We start from the raw sequence: 22,526 nt of genomic DNA, 5'->3' as shown, positions 1-22,526 counted from the left end.
CAGGAAATGCCACGTGTCACCAGCTAGTGGAGTGGCAAAGCCGGGAGTAGGATCCAGGTCCTGCAGATAGTTTGGTTTCTTTCCATCTTACCCGAGGATATGGTGAGATCTGGGTTCATTTCTGTATTTTTAATTTTGTTTTTTGGCCGTTCTGAGCAGCTTGCAGGATCTTACTTCCCTGACCAGGGATCGAACCTATGCCCCCTGCAGTGGCAGCGTGGAGTCCTAACCACTGGACCACCAGGGAAGTCCCTGGGTTTGTTTTTTATTGTACTGAGAAGCTAGATCTTTCAGGGAACTTCAGAGCCACACATGACTTCCATATAAAAATATATAATTTGGTGACACTGTGTGATCAAATGACAATATTCTAACACAGGAGCAGCAGGAAGGAAATACACTGACTGAGACACTCGGAAAGCTACCCATGCTGGACCTTTAGAAACCATTTCCTTGTTTTTAAAACCAAATTATTTTTGCAATTACCTCCTCTCTACCCCGTCCAAAATCCAACCAAATACAGGAAAACGTGGTGTCCAGACTCACAGGAAAAATGTTAGAAAACAGTAAACAGCCATGGTGAGGACATGACAAAAGATTAATAGACTGCATGTCTGAAATGTGTTTCATTTCCAGCATATTTGATTAATACCGATTTTGCTACCCGTGTTGCTCTCAATCACAGAGCATTTGATGGTAGCTGAGAAAGTTCTTAAAGCTAAATGTAATATTAAAAACTGAAATAGGAGGTACACATTTGTATTATTATTATTGCGGATAAGCTCCTTAGAAATTGGTCCAATACACTGATGAAAAAAATCCAAACCCCAGTGTACCTCCCAGGGCCCAGCCCCACGTCCCAGCTCACATGACAATCTGTTGTCATACTGGCATTAAGTCAGAAACTGTACGTTTAAGATTTACATTAAAAAGGTTTTTTTTTTTTCCCATTCATTCTTTCTGCATTTACTGAGCAGCTACTGTGTGTGAGCCACTGTGCCAGCTGCTGGGGAATCAAAGCAAGACACCATTACCTGCCGTCTCCCGGGAGACAGACACCTAAACAAGTGTGACAAGTATAACAGATACAACTACAACTGTCTCGGGATCCCAAGTGTGTGTGGGGGGGCAGGTAGAAAGAGGTAAAGGAAGGTGTCATTCACTGAAGTGACAGCCAATCAGGGATTTGCATGTCATTGGGAGCACAGCCGTGGGAAAAGAGGAGATGACAGTTCTCGGCAGAGGGAAAAGTACTGCTCAGGACTATAAAATCGAGCATGAAGAGTCTAGTAACCGTAATAAGAAAAAATTACTACAACAGCCAAACTTAAATATACATTATTAACCATTATTTAAACACTGACGTTAGAACAATATAATAAATTACTTTGCTCCTGAATCCTTAACAATTAAATTTACCTCAAATGGTAGCTTGTGGATAGTTGTTGTTTTTAAATTTCAGTCTGGCTTAATGCTAGGGTGTTTCTGGATTCTTATCTCTCAGCAGCCCATTGTTTTCTGTCTTAAGGCTAACAGTCCCTCCAGCCCCCAGTGCATCTCAGACGCAACCTTAGTGTTTGTCCATTCAGTTTTCTAACAGGTCTCATGAAAAGTAAATTGAAAAACTTGAGAGAGAGCAGCATAGATAACACTCAGAATACTGGGAAACTAGCTCTGAGTACTATTGGTATATACTTCTCCAAAAATGGAAGGGCCCCCAGGCTCAAAAACCAAGTTGACTTTTATGTTAACTAAATTATGGCTTCCTGAATTTGAAATCATTTAAAGCAGATGATCCCAGTTTTTTCATTTTCCACTTTTTCTATAATTCCTCATTTCCCTTCTGCCTTTCCCATGGCTCTTCCTGAAGGTGGTCAGAGGGCTCCATCCCTCAGTCCAGCTAAGTTCCTGGGCCTCTCTCGTGATATACTCAGCAGAACTCAACCTCTAGAAAAGCTTCACAGGCCGGCACGCTGAAGGACTCCATGGTGGGGAAAGATAAAAGGCAAGGAAAAACACAGTGAATTAAAAGGATAGAGGAGAGGTCTAAGCGGAAAGAAGAGATGGAGGCTGGGCTTGGCAGAAGGTGCCACCCTGTGGTCCTTAAGTCCTGGCTGCCTGCCTGGCACTGATGATGCCAGTGAAAACCAGAGTGGGGGAGCGAGGGGCACAGCACGGCGGCCTGAATCCCCCAGCGCAGCGTCTCCACAGTGCCAGCCTGAGTAGATGAAGGTTGAGGAGAAGAAAGGATGAAGTCAGAGGACACTGAAGGATCTCAGGAGGACAAAGTAGTGTAAACCCAGCACTTAACCCCTTCAGTTGGAGGCCAGCTGGCTCCCCGAAGAGACCGCAGCCCCGGCGCGTCTGTGGGCCCCTCCGTGGGCGCCGTACCTTGAACAAGGAGGAGAACACGTGGAACGTGTACACGGCGCAGGAGCCGTCCGAGTCGCACAGCAGCTGGTTGACGTGGCGCAGCCACGCCTCCTCCGCGTCGTCACAGGCCGCGGGCTGAAACGCAGCGAGGATGGCCGAGAAGAAGGGCGAGGGCGGCGGCGAGGCTCCCCTCTCGCCTTCTCCAAAGCTGGAACAAAGGCAAACGGCAGCGTCAGGAAGTGGCGTCCTCTCACCCCGAGGCACCCATTCTGCCCACTCCTCCCGCTGGGGTCGCTTTGGGGGCCTGGCTCCCATTCAGAGGTCTCCAAGATTCTTTTCTGACTCTAGAAAAGAGAATTTTCACCTGTAGAATTTCTGGGATTCCTCCCACTCGGATTTCCTTTATAGACTCGGTACCTCTTTTAGCCTTCAGTAACTGCCCCTCACTTTCCTGGACAGCCTTTCCCCGGACACAGGATACATTCATTCCTGTGCTGTGGCCCATTGCAGTCCTTTTCATTTTTCAATACAGTAAGTGATGAGAAAATTTCTGCATCTTTTCACTTTTCCTTTGTGGAGGGACAGTATTAGTGGGTGCAGATACATAAATGCCCAGAAGAAAAGGGCAGAGAGAGGAAAGGAAATGAAAGAAGAGAAATGCAGGGGGAGACAGAGAAGAACGAAGAAAGGAGAGAAAAATGAACGAACTGTGAAAAGTCAAAGTTCTTCTCTAGGTATCACCGTAAGCCGGTTCTCTGATGGGCGGATATGCGTCACCGTAACAGAAGGCCTCTGTCCAGCCACATCAGAAGCTTTTACTTAATTCTTATTTTCAACGTTCAGAGGAGTGATTTTAGGATTCTGACTTTCTTCTCCTAAAGTAAATCTGTAGCATTATTATTTGTGATTTATTCTAGATGCCACATTAGTGGAGTTTTTAAAAATCTATCCTTGTTATATTTTTTCCTATTTGTATTCTCTGACTAGATCTCAATTGTCTCAGAAATGTCAGCCACGAGGCTGAAAGCCACCCACTTAAAAAAAGAGTAGGTATTTGGCTTATAAGGGGCCTCTTGTTCTGGTCTTTTAACTCAAAATGAAAAGAACTCCCTATTTCCAAGCCTTGCCAAGCCTGTTTATTTTCAAAGCTTACAAGGCCTGGACCATGTCCCCAGGCTCCCCTCTGGCTTTTTACGTTAACTCTAGGGCTTTACGGGTTCCGCATAAGGCCCTGCTCTGGGGTTGGATGATTCCCACCCGCCGAGAGCCCTCCAAGTTATATGTCCGCTTGGACTCCTTTGTTAGGAAGTCCCAGCAGCACAAGCCTGACATTTAACTGGAGTTAGAGCGAAGCCAGTACGATGTGCCCTGTACACTCTTCACCTGGCAAGAGTAAACTGGTCCAGCGCTCGACTGCCTTTTTCTTCTGCCTCGGTCATATCCAGGCTAAAGCTATCGCTGCATTCGAAAGTTGCCGGGAGCTCATTGATGGAGCTGGAAAGATCATCCTCATGCACGGGGGTGTCCTCCTCCTCCTGGACAGCACTGACCTGGGAGCATAAAAGGAGAAAAGAATCCCCCCAATATGTAAGACTATCCATAGGAAAATCTGCAACCCGGAGAGTAATAGAAATTGGGGGCATTTGTCTTCTAGCTACGGTAGAGTCAATTTCTATAACCGAACTCAAGAATTCTCTGAAGTACTGTTCTTTCTCTATCTTCTTTTCAGTCTTTTCCGGGAGAGTTCCCAAAGAGGCTCTCAGTAGATTACCATATTTGACCCATGCTTATGAAGTATAAAATGCTAAACTTGGAAGAGACCGTAGAGACCCCCTGGTCCAATCTCCATATTTTATAGACGAGGAAACAGTTGCTCCACGTGGGAAAAGGACTTGCCTAATATCAGGTATATAATCAGAGCCAGAGCTGGGACTAGAGACACCATCTCTGATTCAGAACTCTTTTCATTGTACAACCCCAGTCTTCTAAAGCAAGTTATCTGGAGTTAACTCTCCAATATATTATATAACATGTCCAATATTACCTATGGAAACTAGAATTTAGAATTGTCAGTGCCTGGCATAGTAAAGGCTCCGGAAGTGTCTGCAGTGCTCACAAGTGATCCAGAGTTATTCACCAAGCCTGCCACGTTGACAGGCCTTTCCATGCTGAAAATCCTCCAAGATCCATATACACATATGCTTTACTCTTGGGAATATCCCTTGAAGATAACAGATATGAGAGGCTGCTCTCACGTTGCTATAAAATGTAGAATGATCTGCGAGATGAAAGGGCTCTAGGGCAGGCAGAGCTGGGATCACTGAGGGGCAGGAAAAAGACGTAGCAAGTCAAATGGAAAAAGAGGCTGGGCTTGAACCTGGGCCAGGGGGAAATCATCTGGAGAACTGATTGTTCTTCGGGAGAGGAAGGAAGGCAACTGGATCACAGAGCAGAAGAGGAGAGGAAGAAATCACACGTACGTGGTTCAGTGAGTCATTTTCTTAAAACAAAAACAAAATCAAGGCGAAATAGATGTATATATGAATTAGAGAGTTATCGTGGGTTGACATCTGGCTGCCCATTTAGTATTTTGAGTCTAGGATTAAAGAGGGAAATTAGAAATGTTTACAGATATGTTAGGGAAATAGGTTATCTCATGTCTTTGAAGGAATTGCTCATAAATACTGCATTTCAGAGGTGTATCCATATCTGCTGCTTCTTGCTTTTTATTTATTTTATTTTTATTTTTTTATCTTTAAAACATTTACTATTGCCATTAAAAAAATATTTAGTTTCTTGTCCAGTTAGAATTTCATTAATGGTCCACTTCATATAATTTTTGTTGTTGTTGTTAAAAACTCATTTATCCTTTACCCCAAATTTTGAATGTAAACAGTAACTGTCAAGGTTGACAGCCGCGCAGTTAAGCAGCTTAATTTTGGCTAGAAGATGAAAGATTCACTGCTTTCTTGTGTCTGATGAGTGGGCAGAGCACTGTATTTTATTTTATTATTTTTTTATTTTTTTAATTAATTTTTATTGGAGTATAGTTGATTTACATCTTCCTGCGTTTTAAAACTAGAGTGGTTCCAACGAGACTGCTGACTGGCCTGGGTTATTAATGTATATAGACTTAATCTATTAGGGGCGGGCTGAGTTCTTACAAAAATATTTTCTATTTTCTCTTTCTAACATCACAGATACATCATCAAACATTGCAGAAGCCCAGCTGATGTGAAAAACAGAGATAGCTTTTCAGAAATTAGACTCAGCCTTTCCTTGACAGAATTCCTTGATAGATTTCTGTATGAGTCCATGAAAATATTACTCCTTAGGCAATGCTTTGTATGAGGAATTATACAACTTAACATTCAAAATAGAAAAGTTGAGAAAATGACTATTGCAAGACTGAGCAGTAATAAATGCTAATAACTTCACATTTATTTTGTGGTGTCCTTTCCATGAAGTTCATTTCTTGATATTAAGATTCTGGCATTTTAATCTCAGACAGTTTTCTTTCTGGCCCCTTTTTTGGCTAAAAAAGGACTCTGCTAATTCTAAGAACCCTGATCACCGTCCTTTTGCAATGGGGAAGCCTTAGAAATAATTATTTTTTAAGCTTCAATATTTTTAGGTGATTGCAGTTTCATTGGTTGCCCTTGGTTTAAAGTAGATTAGATTTTGCTAGATCGCAGACATATCTTTTAGCACACTGTAAAAGAATACAGAATAGCCAGTATTATATTTTTCTAGTAGAAGCATCAGAAAGAATATACTTTTGTAAATTTTTTTCTATTTCATTTTCTCCTTAAACTTATACCACCATAACCAAACTAAAGATAAAGAAAACCTTATCCTAACAGCAATAGGTTATTTTGGTATTTCTAATATAAGAAAATAAAATTCTGTACTAATGGGCATTTATGTGGGCACATATGTGAACACAGTGTGGGAGTTGATAGTTTTATGGACAAGGTAGTTTATGGAAATATTGATAAAATAAACCTTAAATGAAATACACATTTTTAGATTTTTTTTTTTTTAAAGCTGACCTTTTAAATAAGGAAATTGTATCCATTACTTACTTTTCTCCTCAGAGAGCCTGGCTAGGACAGTTTTATGCATAATACTGTGATTGATATTGAAAATTCTGATAGGCCGCCAAAGGCGAGAACAGAATCAATGTACAGATTGTAAAATTGGTTCCTACATAGGAAAAAATTTCCCCCCGATACGTGCATACACCCACACCTCACTTAGCAGATTGTTTTATAAAAGTCATGACAAAGAACAGCAGTTTCCCAGTCTCAGCAATCTCCGACATACACCAATTTGTTTTGCCATTAATCAAATGGCAAAACACGAGCAGTGTTCGTGCTCTATGGAAAATGCAAAATGTTTCATTTTAAAAGGACCTCAAATCAAATCTCCTTCAACCAACAGGAAGATGGCCACTCAGGTCTGTGAGAGTAAAGCAACTTCAAAACCTAGGTTTAGGGGCACAAACTCAACTACTTCAAAAAAGAAAGAAAGAAAATATAGTCCCTCCACTTATAACCTGCTAAGAATGCTCAGAAAATTGGAAGTACATTTTTTTTGTTAAAGAAAACTACAATCAACGATTGCCAAAATCTCTTCACCTTTGAACCCTCAGAAATCTGAAGATTATTCATATCAGGCAGAGAAGCGTCAAAGCTAGCCATTCTGGTGTTAAAGGCATGAGGGTCAGCGGGGGTCATATCGCAGGTGGTCGTGAGTTCCATGGGATGAGTCTCCTCAGAAGGGGAGAGATTCATGATCTGTTGAGAAAGCATAGGAAACAAAACAGAGTGTGACATTCCCATTCTTTAAAAGCTCTAATTATTCTCTACATAAGAGTACAAACCAGTGTACAAGCTAGTTTTTGGTGGACAGGTAATAACTGTTTAACATACATACGTCACTGTCATTAGAACTTAAGCACGGTAGCTGGCAAGGCCCAGCACTGAAAAATACAAACACCCCTATTTCCAGATAACCCCATCAAAATGTCCGTGTCATATTTCCTCAAACTTCAGATGTCTGAGGAATTAAAAAAAAAAAGATTTCAGCATAATAAAAGTTATTTGGGGAAAATCTAGGCCTGAGCAGATTTGATGGCATTCAGGGCTTATAAAAACCCCAGTGTTTGTTTCCATTTGCAACCTACAGAAAAGAGACCGGTGAGAAGCAGACACCACCTGATGTTTCAGAGTTGAGTTTAGCAGCTGTAGCAAGTTTCTTTAGCTGCAACTGGAAACTGCACTACTGCTTGAATCACAAAAAGAAGTCTCCCAATGTCCTGGGAAGAGTAGGTGGAGAGTTCCTACTTACTAGGTCAGAGTGCTCCAGGATCTGGCTGGTGGTGAGATCCTCCTCTTCGGAGGATTCGTCGGAGTCCTCGTGGTTCATTTTATTTAGGCTGGGAGAACTTCCTGAGAGTTGGCGCTCCTCCAGAAGCTGCATGTCGCACTTGTCCAGACTATCCAGAGAACGCCTGCGGACTCCCCAGTTGAAATTGTCCATACTCTCGCCCTGAAATCACACCATCAGCTGCTTTTTTAAGGCCAAAATCCTCCTGCACTCACGCCTTTACACAGTCGATTAGCCATAGCTTAGTAATAAAAATTTTCATTATGAACTCTCAAGCCCTCATGGCCTTGGGCACCAAACATTTTGCTTACGTGATGTGAAGAGTAGTAAGAAGCACACTGTTTTCACCAAAATGCGTATTAAATCATAGGTAGACATGATTATACACTCTACTCTGGCACAGTGGGTAACATCTTGTTTTTTAACAAGTTGATTTTGGGATACTCTATAAATGATCCGTGTTAACAAAAATCTGTCAGAAAGAGACTGTTAATATTAAAACAACTTCAAAAGAGATGTTCCCTCCCCAAACCCCGCCCCTGTTTAGTACTCTTTTCAGAAGGAGAAAAAGTAGGAGCTACGCTTGTGGCACGTTCCACACCCTCTGGGTATTAAGTAGAAGAGCATTAGGTAAACATTCCAGGCTGTTTCTGCCGCAGCAGTTTTCACAGATAAAATGCAGAGTTAAAGGGTATCAGAGAGCAGCTGGGCACAGTCGGACAATCATGCACTACGCAGAGGCCAGAGCAGCAAGGCTTCAGTTTTGCTTTAGGCTCATCTTTAAATAATTGTCCCAACATAGAAAACAGTTCCTTCCCTATACCTGAATGGACTGACTCGGTACCAAGGATTATTGCTGAATTGTACATTTGCACTGAGAACCGGGCTAAGTGGCACTGTAAAGTGTTAAATAAAGATTTTAGATATAGCTCAGACTTTCTCTACAAACCATCAGATATTAAATAAGCTTATTTGATGAACATAAATTTTTTTTCTGAAAACCAATCTGGGTTTTATTTTTCTCTCTGTTAAGATAGGAATAAAGCTAGAGAAGTATTACTAGCTCATTGGTGAGCAAATTTTAACCTAAACAAATAGGTAATCTGAATAAAATCTAGCACAGAATCTTATTTATATTAGTCATTTGAAACACTGATGGTTCACTGACATAAATAACCTTTTTTTAAATGTGATGTTTTATTTATTTTTATTTTATTTTATTTTTTTGTATTCTGGCCATACCGCATGGCATGTGGGATGGTTCCCCGACCAGGGATTGAACCTGGGCCTCTGCAGTGAAAGCACCGAATCCTAACCACTATGCCACCAGGGAACTCCCATACATAACTTTCTGATGAGAGCTCAGTAAATAGCATAATAATATAATTTCAGTGAGAGATGTAAATTACTATTAAAATTAATGAGCATTAAATTTATTAATTTTCCTCTGGTTTTAAGGGTCTATTTTTTCCAGCTCCTAATGAAATGAATCTTACCATTCTCACAGATCTCTCATATAATAGATGCTTAGCTTTTCCAAAGTCTGTTTTGGCTATTCATGGTGGAAGGCAACAGGTAAGAATCCTGAACACATTATGGATATGATATGGAAATTATCATTATTCACCCCATTTATGATATTTATGATTGTTCTTAGGACTGTTTGATTATAAGACTCAGAATATGCTTTCCATAGTTTATAGCTGTATTTGTACCTTTTATCTGTAAGTGCTGTGATAAATTACCACCAAATTATTTTTTTTCCTGGTAGAAAAGGCTGACTGTTGTGCTGGTACTTTAAAATAGCTGTTTCAGTGAAAAAATGAAAAAAAATGTGGAAGAGGCAAGAGTTCTGGGAAGAAAAAGAAAACTCAATGTGTGAAGAAATAAAGAGGGTAAAGAAAAATGAGATTACAATACAGAGAAAAAAGAATGTAAAAGTTACTGGGAAAAACGTACAACTGTAAAACATAATTCACAAAACTGATTCTCTTGTACCAAATCAATGGATGGGTTAGATGAACTATCTCAGGTAGCAGTTCTGGAAGTCTCCCACACTGAACCTGGGTGGCACTGAGCTTGCAGAGAAATACAGACACCTAGGGCCAGAGAATGCTACACTGGGTATAGATAGCCATTGCTGTTAATTTGATTGCAGCTCAGGTGAAGATCTGAATCAATCAGGCATGGGAACTGGGAGTCAGGGAAGTTGTTCTTGCAGGAATAATATCTGGGTGTCTTGCTAGAGGATGCAATAACTCCATTAGAGGCAAAGATGTTGAAACTGTTTCCCTGGTGGTAGCTGAGGGGTTGAGATGGAACAGTAGCCTAGCCTACGTTAAAGTCGGTGGTGATTAAAAGTCAACTGGGCCTTCTCATAGCACAGGAATACCCCTATTGGGAGAGCCACCTTCCAACTTCCCCACACCCAAATGTCAGATTTGCATTTTATGTTACCTACAAGGTCAAAAGCCAAAAGAGTGTTTCACTGATTAAGTGAGATTTTCTATGTGTGAGAAAATTTAGAAGATGGCTAACTATTCCTGATGGACAATTTGCATATGTCAGTTATCAAACTTAAATAACCACTCAGGATTTATACTGAGATGAGAAAGTATTCACGATTGAATGTTCCAGAAATGTTGGAAATCGTATTCTTTGATATTGGAGTTCCAAAAAATAAGAATTATTGTTGAAGGAACTTGGATGGTCAAAATATGTTCCCCCAAATGTACCTACTTAGAGTAAGTCTATATGACATAGATACAGGGTGATCATAGGTCAGTTTGCCCAGGATAATCCCAGCTTATTATGCCTGTTGTCTGGGTGTAATTATTACCGGACCCCTTTTACTTGAAAAGGGTCCTCATTTGGATGAAATTTTATATAGTCACCATCCAAAGATAGCTCCTAACTCCTGGAAAATAAAAGGAATTGATTGGCAGTATATGTGGTATATTGTTAGATACAGCTTGTTGATTTCACTTTTAATAAAAGAATTTAACAGCAAAACCAATCCAGCTGTACAACTGCCTAATGAGAAATTATAGGATTTCCATGGATCATATTTAAAAACTCACTCTCTCTCAAGAGATATAATCATGCAACTTCCAGAACTAAACATATAAAGATTTTAAGACTGTCTCATATTTATACTTCAGAAAGTATTTCCCTTCTACAGCAACCAAGAAAAATACTTCTATCACACACATCTCAATGTAAATGTGCAAATAGGCATACATACTCTCGAAGGGGGGAAAAAGCAGTTATGCAGTTATAAATCTGCAATGATGCAAAACATCTACTAGTGCATCTGAATTGAAAATAGCATCATCTTACCTGAAGTTCCTGTGTAGCAGATTGAATGGACAGAAAAACAAATAAGAGGTCTATTTAAAATGATTATATTAGATACTCAAGTGCATTTGTCTTAGTTGTAACACAACAGCAACAGTGCTAACAGTATATACGTCAGTAGATGCAACTTAAAGAAAACAGGCAAAGATACACAAACCCCATAAAGAAAAATTAGTACGAAACACCGGAAATTCCAAACCTCTTAGCGGTGGATGATGTAGTTGGTAATAAATCATAAATACAATTTCTGAAATAGCTTTTCACTTCAGTGACAACTTTGGTCTCCTCAACACTTTTTTTTTTGGAATGCCTAAATTTTTATTTGTGAGAAAATCGTGAAATGTCATGGAAAGACTAAATGAGGGTCATCAGCTGGGAAAAAAAGGTGGCATCACCTGATCCTGCTCACAAAAGCAGAAGTGTTTGTGATCATGATCTGTTTCACTGCTGAGGTGCAATTAATAGCAAAGACACAGCACCCTTTAAAGATTCTGAGAAGTTCAAAGGCAAACCCTTAAAGATATTAGTCAATAAATTCTGAGACTATTTAATGAAAAGGAATAGACATGACAAAAACCTTGTCTTTTTTTTTTTTTAGTAAATGTGTGTTGATCTAGAAGCCAAATATGCTTACCTTTCGCAGATGAGGAAATACTGAAATTATTCACCAAAGACAGTACAAAGGAACAGATATTTAGAATGCGTACTGCCTGAAATTATGCTAAAAGCTTTACATAGGTCATCTTACTTGATCCTTACATCAACTCTATAGGCAGGTATTATCACTCCCATTCGATAGATGAAGACGCCAAGAGAAACTGCATCCAGGCTTGAGCTGGGTCAGTGGCAGAGCTGAAAGTCAGAGTTGGACCTGCCTGACTCCAAAACCCTTGCATTTTCACTCTACCACTCTGTAAGCTTGCTAGAATCCCTTATTATAACCTTATTGAGAAGTAGCAAAATATTCTCAAACGGTTTATTTGGATAAAATATATACTTTCACATTCTTGAACTTCTTATAAAATCTTAATCATACAAGATAAAATAATCACTATGATTTTTTAGTTCTTGTTGGCTAGGACAGTAGCGAGAACACTAGAAGGAAGGCATAGTAATCATTATTTATTGTCCTTGAAAAATATTAGTATAATATTTATTTTCAAGTGATGGGCATCTATGGTTTTCCTTACTTTATTTTGATAGAAATTAAATTTGTTAGTTGTTCTGAAATTGTTTCTGATTTCTCTATCTGACACCATTCCTCCTAGGTCCCTTCACGTAACACATTTTTCTTTGGCTGACACTGAAAAATGATGCCTCTCTTGTTTCATCAATTTTTCTCTCCGTAGTTTAACCCTTGAAGAGGGTGCCCAAGCTTGAATTCTAGCCTAAGAGCAAAGATTGGGTCAGTTGCTCAGACCAGGAAGCTAAACTTTTGACATTCCATATACCTCTGGATCATTTCGAAAGTATTCAAAACAGCTGTATTTTGCATTAGACTTTTAAAACAATCCTCACCGCATTTAGCAATTGATTTATCACGAATTATGGTTAACAGTCAGAAAACTGCAATGCTTGTGACTGGTTTGAGAACAATTCAAGATGAAAGCTTACACATTTTAAAGATGCCTTGCCGTTGGTGCCTTTATACTCTTAAAGGACTGGATCTGCTAAACTCGTTTCCAGGGAAAGAATTGGTAAAGAAAACACTCTTCATTCTGAGGACATGATTCTTCCTTGCTGGTACAGACAGCCAGGGTAGTCAGTGGCCAGTAAGGACAAAAATAGAGCTCAATAGCGCTTGTCCAGCTCCGTGGCCTTGCCTTGACCTAAGTGGATTGGTCAGCAATCATATCCTTTTAGGGAAGGTAAGCAGTTACTTGAAGCTTCATTTCCCACAAGTCTATCGTTAACTTAGGAGGAGCCTACCTACCATAGGATATGATAAACTTTGAATCTGAGCCTCCATTCTAACTGTACGACTAGCAGAAAGCCCTTTCTTTGTCTGGGAAATAGAGTGTGCTTGGTTAAATGTGAGCTGAAGTATGTGGATCCCACCACATGCCAGGCTGGGTACCAGGCTTTATTACAGATGCCAGCCCCACTTCAGGGAACACAGTGTCCATCCCAGGAGGGAAAAGCCTGCCTCTCAGCTGGAACGTGCCCCTGAGCTACCGAAATGATGCTCCTCCTTGCAATCCCAGGTTTTCAAAAGCATGACTCATAATGGAAAGCATCTTATTACCATGATTATCATTCAGATAAACAGATCTGCATCTGCCTGTTGATACTTGAATTCAGCTACTCCAGGTGTCAAGAACCAACTGAAAGCAGAGCCAAGAGCTCTTGTATGTTAAATCTAGTTTCAAGTTCTGAGGATTTCATCAAACAGCACAAAGATGCCGGGGCCCTCAGGCTCTGATCGCAGGTTGCGGCAGGCAAGCTTTGACGTCAACCCATGAGAGCAATTTCACATTGAAAATAATAAAATGCTTAGCCTGTTTTACCCAGGTACCAGAGAACAGGCTCAGACCTTGCATGTTTCTGTGATTTTTTTTGAAAGTTCACCTTTGGACTACACACACACAGAGTCTCTGTGTGGTCAAAGTCAGATCTTTGCCATTTAGAAAGAACTTGGTAGCTTAGACAGGAAGGGTGTGGTGCCTTTTGCCAAAGTTAAGCTGCTGTACTTTGAATAAATTGATTAAAAATAAAGTTTACAGCTTTCTAATTAAAGAACTCATTATTTAGCAGATAGAAAGAAACTGTGCTGTTAGTCAAGGAAAAGGCTGAGCGGATGGTTTTCACCGAGCCCGGGCCGTACCTCTCCATCCTCCAGCTCCACATCTAGGAAATCGAAGTCTCTAAACACCCGGAACTGCTGCTCACTGTTGGTGTCATCTATGTTCTCCTGCTCCCGGGTTCCGTCCTCGGAGGACACGAGGCTCGTCTGGTGCTCCAGCAGATCCAAGTCCCCACACGACGAGAAAATCACCTACGAACCAAGAGTCCTCTCCTGAGAAACCGCTCTCCCTTCTGTGTCTGTGCTACAAAAAGTGTAACTGGCTCCTCAGAGCACTGTATTTCCAGTACACACCTAATTCCTTAAGTGGGTATTTTTAGAATGTTCTTTTATTATTTATGTTGGACAGGTGCCTTCAGATTCAACTCATTGCAAAGATGCAAGTTCACCCACTAGGAGAGTGTTCAAGAGTCAGATCGCTGCTTCTTAATGAAAAGTGTATCCTACGTGCGTGTGTGTGTGTGTGACAACCGAGTGTGTGTTCACAGACAGTCTACAGCAGCCAAGAAATTTTCCACTGTTTCTGCACTGACCGAGGTTAGAAACTGTAGATTCACACACACATACACGTCACATACATATTATCACGTAAGATTTTAAGGACTACTGATGCCAAGATATGTTATTGTAGAACGAACTGTGAGAGCAAAGGATTTAACCCTCTTAGAGATAAACCAGGAACTGGTAGGGAAAAAGAAACGTAAGTCAGGAAGTACAGTACTTGTTCATGTGAATTACAGAGGAGGAGAAGCTGAGCAGCCGTGCTCATAATTCATACTTAAAAGTCCTGTCCTGTCGATTCAAACAAAACTTTTTTTTCTATTAAAATTTTAGTATGTTAGTATTTTAAAATTAACTTCTATGTTTAGGTTCATTTCACTTGGGCCATTTTAATATAACTTTGTAGAAATAACAGACTTCAAATAAATCTAAATGTTTTGCTCGCCAGCCTCTCCTGAACATAGACTGATATTAAATAAAATGAACAGTATTCTTTATTTAACCGACATAACGTCTTGGTCTTCCTTGAAAGTAAGCAAGTCATTTATAAGAATTTAAATATCACAAATATCTCTCAAAAGGAAAAAAAAAAGGGGAATGGATTTTATTTTTTTAAATTATTTTAAAAAAATTTCTTTCTTTTTTTATTTTTGGCTGCGTTGGGTCTTTGTTGCTGCGCGCGGGCTTCTTCTCTAGTTGCGGCGAGCGGGGGCTACTCTTCGTTGCGGTGCGCGGGCTTCTCATTGCAGTGGCTTCTCTTGTTGCGGAGCACGGGCTCTAGGCGCGCAGGCTTCAGTAGTTGTGGCTCGTGGGCTCCAGAGCGCAGGCTCAGTAGTTGTGGCGCACAGGCTTAGTTGCTCTGCGGCACGTGGGATCTTCCCGGACCAGGGCTCGAACCCGTGTCCTCTGCATTGGCAGGTGGATTCTCAACCACTGTGCCACCAGGGAAGCCCGGGAATGGATTTTAAACATTCTTTTTTTTTCTCCAGTGTTTAAGAGCAGTCATAGGATTTGCACTAGGTTTTCATAAAATGGTACAAGACACACAGTCTGTACAGGGATTGCAAATGGGTATATGAGATAAATAGCACTGAAGACCAGCCAACTAGTCAGTGAGAGATGAGAGACTAAAATTCTGATTTCCTCAGCCGAGGCCTCCCTTTCCTTGTTAGTGCCACTTTTCTTATTTGTAACATAGTAAACATTTCTAGCTAGAAAGGCCTGGCACCAAAGCAGGCGGTTTGGATCTGAAGGAGACAGTGTAACCACAGGGGTGGTAAGAAACGGACCTCTCTGGCTGTGCCACTGCAGAGGTAAAGGGCTCTCATTCCTCTCCCTTTCAGGCTGGGGGGCTCAATCTGCCCCACACTATCTCCTCGTCCCTCTGCCCTCAATGATGTCACAGGAGCAGCAGCAAACCCACCGATCAATAACTCAGAAGGTGACTTCAACGGAGGCCACCCTTCTGGCTGGGGCACATTCCCAGACGATTACAAGTATCAACTTGCACTTTAGCACGAATCTATGAGTCTCATATTTCACCTGCTCATGAACTACATTAGTGTATACATTTTGGAATTTTAAAAGTAGTTCCACAGAGACACTGTTTGCTACTTCTTACTTGGGAAATCACTTAGTTTGCTATTTTCTTTTCTGGTTACTAATAAAGATGCTGTGATATAGATGAAATAAAAATACCCGGTAAAACCAAACCCTGAGATTTTTATTGCTTTTGCTACAGTATTCTCACACACACAATTTGAATTTTCTAAATTTTATAAAAGCTTCAGAAGCTAACTTCTAATACTTAAATTATTCATTTATTTCAAAGCTCAATGGCATTTTTGTGCAACTGTAACATCAGTAGAAGTTTCTGTTTGTTGGTTTGTGTTTTTTTTTTTTTGGCTGCGCTTCACGTGGGATCTTACTTCCCTGACCAGGGCTCGAACCCATGCCCCCTGAAGTGGAAGCATGGAGTCTTAACCACTGGACCACCAGGGAAGTCCCTCAGTGGAAGTTTATATGAGAAAAAACATGCTAATATATCACTATTTTCACCTTTATTGTACATGAGTAAAATAGTGACATCACGGTAAGAGATGTGTGTACAGAGAGTAAAATTACACCCAAAAGAAATGTGTATCATATATGGTGGTGCAGAAGACAGTCACATATACATATTTTAAGAAAGTGTGGGCATATTTATTAAAAAGATCCAAGATACTAAAAAAATTAAAATAACTGAGTTTTTATTTACCAACTGGAGCAAATAGCCAATAACATCTTTCATTGTTTCTGAACTGAGATTAAAAATCATACTATGGAGAGAAATAATCTAAGGGTTTGATCTAGATGATGGATATCATACTTGTAATTCATAGTTGAAACCTCCAAACTACATGACCAAAGGTAAAAAGGTTATGACACCAAAAAAAATGTGATATAGGACAGAACTTACCGATGGATTTTTGCTTAATCCTACTTCTTGGCCACACAGAGAAAGGACGTGTACCAACTTCTCTTTCGTCCTCTTCTGGAAAAGAAACACACAGGCAGGTTTTAATCATGGGGTCCTGTGATCAAATCTACTCCAATACTGTAGTCATCAGCCACAAAGGGCTAACCCACCTGAAATGTGGCCAGTGAGAATGGAGATATAAAATACATGAAGAGTTGGTATGAAAAGAGAATGTAAAATATCTCACCAATAATTGTAAAATATTGATTATATGTTGAAAAAATAATATTTTAGATTTATTAGGTTAACTAAAATGTGTTATTAAAATTAATTTTACCTGTTTTTTTTTCTTTTTTTCAGAAGGTGACTATTAGAAAATTTAAAATGAGGTTCACATTATGTTTCTACTGGACAGTGCTGATCTAAGTTTTCCCAAGGGAGGGGATGTGAAAGTCAACCCCTTGGCTCTTTAGCAGATATTCATTACTCTCCTTGATAATCTTTCTTGTGTGCTACAACTTTCAATCATTAGCAAGCCTTTCCTTACACCTTAATTAAATCTATTATATTACAACACAATTCTCTTTTCCTCAAATGGGAGGATAAATTTGCTTTCTGCAAAATTAAATTCGATTATTTGCAAGGCATATTAAATCTTTCTCAATTTATTCTTCCTATAGTTAAACGGATAGAATTCCTTTTGCTTTTCTTCGTAAACCTTACTTTTCAGTTCCTTAAGCATGGGGATTCTTCTACAAACCATCACATTTCCCAATGACATAGACAAACTAGGTCTCAGAAGGACTGGTGAGTTGAGAATGAAAAGGATGAGTAACCAGAGCCTAAAAAACATTAATGTGCCTCAGAATTGCTCTTAAAGCAATCGTCCTCCTCTCCTGAAAATGATTTTTTTCCCTTTTAATCTGATTTAATATGGAGACTGCAAGGAGGCCAATATCACTCATACATTTTCCTACTTAATGGAACTCAGTTCCCTGCATCCTTCTTTTCAAATTATAGACGGGACACTCAATATGGTGTCATTTCAAGGTCAAAGACAGGAGGACCTTGATGTTGAAGAATGGCAAGAGATTCACTAACCTATTTCCCTAAGTTTTAGTGGGCATTTTACAATTCTGGGAAGGAATGAATGTAGAGGAGCATGGAATTGGGCTGTACATTTCTCTTCTCTTTTCCAAATTCCCAAGAAAGTAGAGCGGGCTCTCTATTCAAGCACGCAGTGAGCGCTCACTGAGAACCAGCTCTGCTCCAGCAGGCGCTGGGCTCTAAGCTCCATTTCCCTAACCTTTGAGGGTGGGATGAGTCCTGCTGGGCGTGCAAACAAAGGGCTTTTCTCTGCGCAGCACCCACTTCGCCTCCCTCTGGTAATGCAGTCCCTCTTTTTATCTTGGGACGGCTCTTCTCCCGCCAAATGGGGCTCTGCCTCTCTTGCACAGAGCCCTTTCTCCAGAATTGCTACGACGCTGGGGAGGGGAGGCCTCTGTCCTGAAATCGTCAGAGCCAAAGACCATGTAAATCTGGAGCTGCCAGAGGTTGTTGGGCCTCACGTTGGAACAGTCTGCCTGAGAATGAGGTCAGCAGGGAGGAAAGCAGGCCTAAGACTTTGGGAAGACAAGGTGGGGACGGTGAGAAGGACAGAGAGGGTCTAAGGATTGTGTGTGCTAGAATCCAGTTCTGCTTGAAGTTATGATATAGGAGTTAACACGTTCCCTTTCCACTTAAGGCAGTTTTTCACTGGGCTGCTGGCACATGTCACCAAAAGAGCCCCAAATAATGCATGGGTTTCACTTGACAGTAAGTCCAATGACATCAACGCTGTGACTCAGTCACCCAGAAAGTGCATACAGATAACAGAACCGCAGAGAAATCTGGCCGCCCAGCCTGCTCTGCAGGGTCAGGTGTGCATGGAGCCCACTGACTGGAGGGCAGGCTCGCGGGACTGCAGCCAGAATGGTCACTGGGGTGTGGCCCTGTTACGCAGGATTGGTTAGGAGAACTAAGCATGTATTACTTGGAGAAAAGAGGACTGATTTGGGTGAGTGGCAGAGGGGGGAGGGTTTCTTTAAGTGTTTGAAGGGCTGCCATGTGAAAGACAGATGCAATTGCATTTTCTAAGCCTTAAGAGAACTAGGACCCATGAGTAGAAGCAACAGAGTGTCAGACTTCAACTCAATGTAATGAACTGTTCAAAGATAAAATGGGTTCCCTCGGGATACAGAACACCGTAAGATCCTCATCACTGAAGTGTCGATGCCCAGATGGGAAATATTGGGATGGTGGAGGCAGGAATCCCATATCACAGTTGGGTTCAATAGGTCCCCTAAGCTCCCTTCCAATCCTGGGAGTCGAGGACTCTTTACCTGAGAATACTGGGGCCTTTTCCAGCTTACAGGAACAAGGACATTGGAGTTGGAGCCTGATGAGGTGGAAGACGCACTCCGGGTGACGGCCATGGCCCTGGGCTTCCCATCACGCCCGGAAGAGCTCTGCAGTTCATCATATCGCCTCCCGATGATGGGCGTCTTGAGAAAAAAGAACAGAGAAGCACACGTTCTTCTACCTCATTCATACTTCTGGGGTATACGGATCGCTCTGTCCCAGCAGCAACCAAGAACTGCTTATCTGATTAAAACTTAGATTAGAGAAGTTCAGTGTTACAAGGAGGCTCATTTTCCTTACGTTCAAATACATATTCCAGATCGTTTTGCATCTTCAACCCTTTCCCACCCTCTTTAGCAGCTGAAAACAAATCCAATTGCTTGTTCTTAAACACACTTTAGAAATGATTGTAAAGATAAGAAGGAAGACATGCAGGAAAGCAAAATAGTTTTCAGATGTTTAAGCTTGAAAGACTTTCTTTATAGTTAAAACAAGACCAAAATTCCTTCCCCTCGTCCCAACCTGTAATCACCAATCTTGATACACTCTCAATTATTTAAAAATTTATTTAAATTATTTATATCTTTTCAATTATTTTAATGAATGAGGTCAGGGCCAGGTTCTTGACAACACTTCAGAAATGTCACTTCCTGAGAGTCCCGTAGTGTGGTGGCTGGGCAGGCAGCACCTCCCAAACCTTAGCCCCAGGGAGGTCTCTGCAGAAACCTGTTCGTAGGCCTACATTCAGAGACGGCAGACGCTGGCTGGTAACTCTCCACCTGCCTCTCAAGGCACATCTTTCTGGAGCAGCTGGGTCTCCGGGGCATGCAGCTGACTGGCTACAGGTTTTCTGTACCTCTTTGGGACAGAGTAAACAAGTCAAAGAGTAAGCTTCCCCCACCTCCAGCAATGTAAAAGAAATGTTAAAAATTGAAAAATACTGAGTTGATACCTTAATATCATATAGATACTAAATATCACAATGGTGGCACAACAGCACCTCTACCTGAGTATTGAAATGATGAACGGTCAATAAGACTACTGTGTGAAAAAACCCAATCTAGCCACAACCTAATTAATAGAGTAAGTCCCATGTAAGCTGATCTAGTTTATTCCTTTAGTGAATGAATCCATTCAGCCATGTTGAAGAATATTTATGAAGTACCTAACATGCATCAGACACTGTACAGACCGTGCTTACAAAGTGGACAGGCCATTGTTTCTGCTTTGGGGGGTTTATGGGTCATGGGGTAAAGGAGACAGGAAAGCAAATGTATTTTTACATCTTAGACTAAAATAGTTAAGTACAGGCCTCCCAAAAGTTTGTTCATGGACCAGCAGGTAAACCTATTTTCTGTCTTCTTCTCTTCCTAACTCCTGAGTTCATAAGTCTCTTCCCTCCGCACACCCATCTCCCTCAAGGCAAGAATTTAGATAGTTATACTGGTTTAAAAAGCAGTGTGGCTTGGGGAAGTGACCATAAAGGCAGATTCTGTATTCCTGTAAATCTCAGGCATCCGCTGGTTTGGCTGCAGTTCAGGAAACAAGGTTGCGGATACAAGATAGGACGTGACAGCTGTCAGATAAAGAATGAGTGAAGGTCATGGTTTAAAATGCTTAAGATCATTCCATTTTAAAGTTATCTTTTTTGGGGAAATCATTTTTATATAACTGAGGCTAGCTTCTATTTTTAAAAGCTGCCAGAGAAGAGCCCCAGTGTATAGGACAATGCGTTGAACCTAATTTAGGCCTTAGGAGCTTTCACTTGACATAACTGTAAAATAAGTCTCCCCTTCTCCAGGCAACTAGTTCTGACCTTTGCCACTATGTATTCATGCTAAAGTTTACAGAAACAGTTAACATACCTCTGAAATATCAAAGTGAAAGTCCAGGGTTTTCCCAGGTAATTCCTTAGATGCACTGGTCCATACTCGATGTATTTCTATCTTTGAAAGGTCACTGTGTTGGTAGGAAGGTAAAACTAGGCTGGCAGATCGAGAAACTACTAGCTTCAAGATATTCAAAGCTTCTCTCCAGTGGATGCTCTGAAGGAAATAAAACAGTCAACGGATAAAAATAATTAAAAAAAAAAAAAAAACACTAATATGCCGCTAGCTACCGAAACTTCTAATGACCGGTCAGAGCTCATTGATTTAAAACAGTGCAGGAAATTCTGTGATAAGTAAAAGGCAAATGACATAAAAAGATAATTTATGCATAAGATGAGCTACATTTAGGAAACAAGAATAAAAAAAGACACGTGTTGTCCACATTCAAATAAGTAAAAGTTTAAAATAACAAGGTACCATTTTTGCTGATGAGGTATTTCTTCAGTTTGAAAAACAAAACAAAACAGAAGACAAACAACTGCCCCCCTCCCCTGCAGCAACCCTCATTGCATTTTATGCTACTGTCTACTCACTCTTTCTCAAGATTCGCCCCACCTCCAGTTTCCAAGCTCCCTTGGTCCTTCTCCTACTTCTCTGCTGCACCTGCTCCCGGGCATCTGATCCCTGCCCTCAGCCCTCTTCTCTTCTTCTCCACATCTTCCTCATGACCTAACCCAGGAATCTGGGAGCCATTCTTACCTCCCCTCTTTCCCTCCCTCCTGAGAACTTGATCCACTCCCTCTCCATTCTTGTTGGCACTGGCTCAGCTGAATCCTCTCTGGCCTCTGCCTGGACTATTTCAATGGCCTCTTAACTGGTTTCCCCAGGTGCAGCCTCTCCTTGGGTCCGTCATCAAACCCACTCCAGCTACAGTGATCTTTCTAGAATCTTCAGCTCAAGCCAATTCCCTTAAACTCCTTCAAGGGCTCCCTCTGGTGGACAAGGTGGAGTCCACACTCCTTGAGCGAGGCCTGCAGGGGTAATCTCCCGCAGGCAACTCCTGGAGTTGCACAAACCAGCCAAGGTCTCCTAGCCTCTGTGCCTTTCCTCATGCTATTCTCTCACCCTGGAATGCCCTTCCTCTCCTTATTGCCTTATCAAACTCCTACTCTTCCTGTAAGTCTCATTTGTTTCACCCTCTTTGTATCCCTGACAACCCCAGGCCGACTGAGGTACTTCTCCCACAAAAATATTGAACACAGATAAACTAGCATGATAAAAGTTATTATCTGCCTAGGCCTTGGAATAAAGTGCATGAAATAAAACACATTTCCTTCACTGTTAAATTCTGCACACGGGAGGTCATGGTTTGAGTATGAAATTAGCCACCATTCAAGATAAGATCTTGAGTACC

The 22,526-nt window shown here is 41.0% G+C and overlaps 1 protein-coding gene across 9 annotated transcripts in view; it reads right to left on the bottom strand.

Moving 5' to 3' along the window:
• The window catches only part of FRY (FRY microtubule binding protein), a 425,513-nt gene that overhangs the window by 23,224 nt on the left and 379,763 nt on the right, over nt 1–22,526 (bottom strand). For 6 of the 9 annotated variants that reach the window (XM_036831330.1, XM_036831325.1, XM_036831323.1 and 3 more), the window contains 9 exons: nt 21,149–21,328; nt 19,265–19,426; nt 16,884–16,958; nt 13,946–14,116; nt 11,104–11,112; nt 7,726–7,926; nt 7,014–7,172; nt 3,757–3,923; nt 2,392–2,581 (listed from right to left, as the gene is read on the bottom strand). In XM_036831330.1, coding sequence (XP_036687225.1) covers nt 2,392–2,581; nt 3,757–3,923; nt 7,014–7,172; nt 7,726–7,926; nt 11,104–11,112; nt 13,946–14,116; nt 16,884–16,958; nt 19,265–19,426; nt 21,149–21,328 — 1,314 coding nt within the window. Of the gene's footprint in view, nt 1–2,391; nt 2,582–2,602; nt 2,718–3,756; nt 3,924–7,013; nt 7,173–7,725; nt 7,927–11,103; nt 11,113–13,945; nt 14,117–16,883; nt 16,959–19,264; nt 19,427–21,148; nt 21,329–22,526 lie in introns of those variants that run through there. The other 3 variants (XM_036831324.1, XM_036831329.1, XM_036831331.1) reach the window with 2 other exon arrangements.

This window comes from Balaenoptera musculus, chromosome 18, assembly GCF_009873245.2.
Source record: "Balaenoptera musculus isolate JJ_BM4_2016_0621 chromosome 18, mBalMus1.pri.v3, whole genome shotgun sequence".
In the NCBI taxonomy this organism is placed as follows: domain Eukaryota; kingdom Metazoa; phylum Chordata; class Mammalia; order Artiodactyla; family Balaenopteridae; genus Balaenoptera; species Balaenoptera musculus.
Note: the sequence above shows the minus strand (reverse complement) of the source record. Positions and strands in the feature narration are given on the sequence as shown.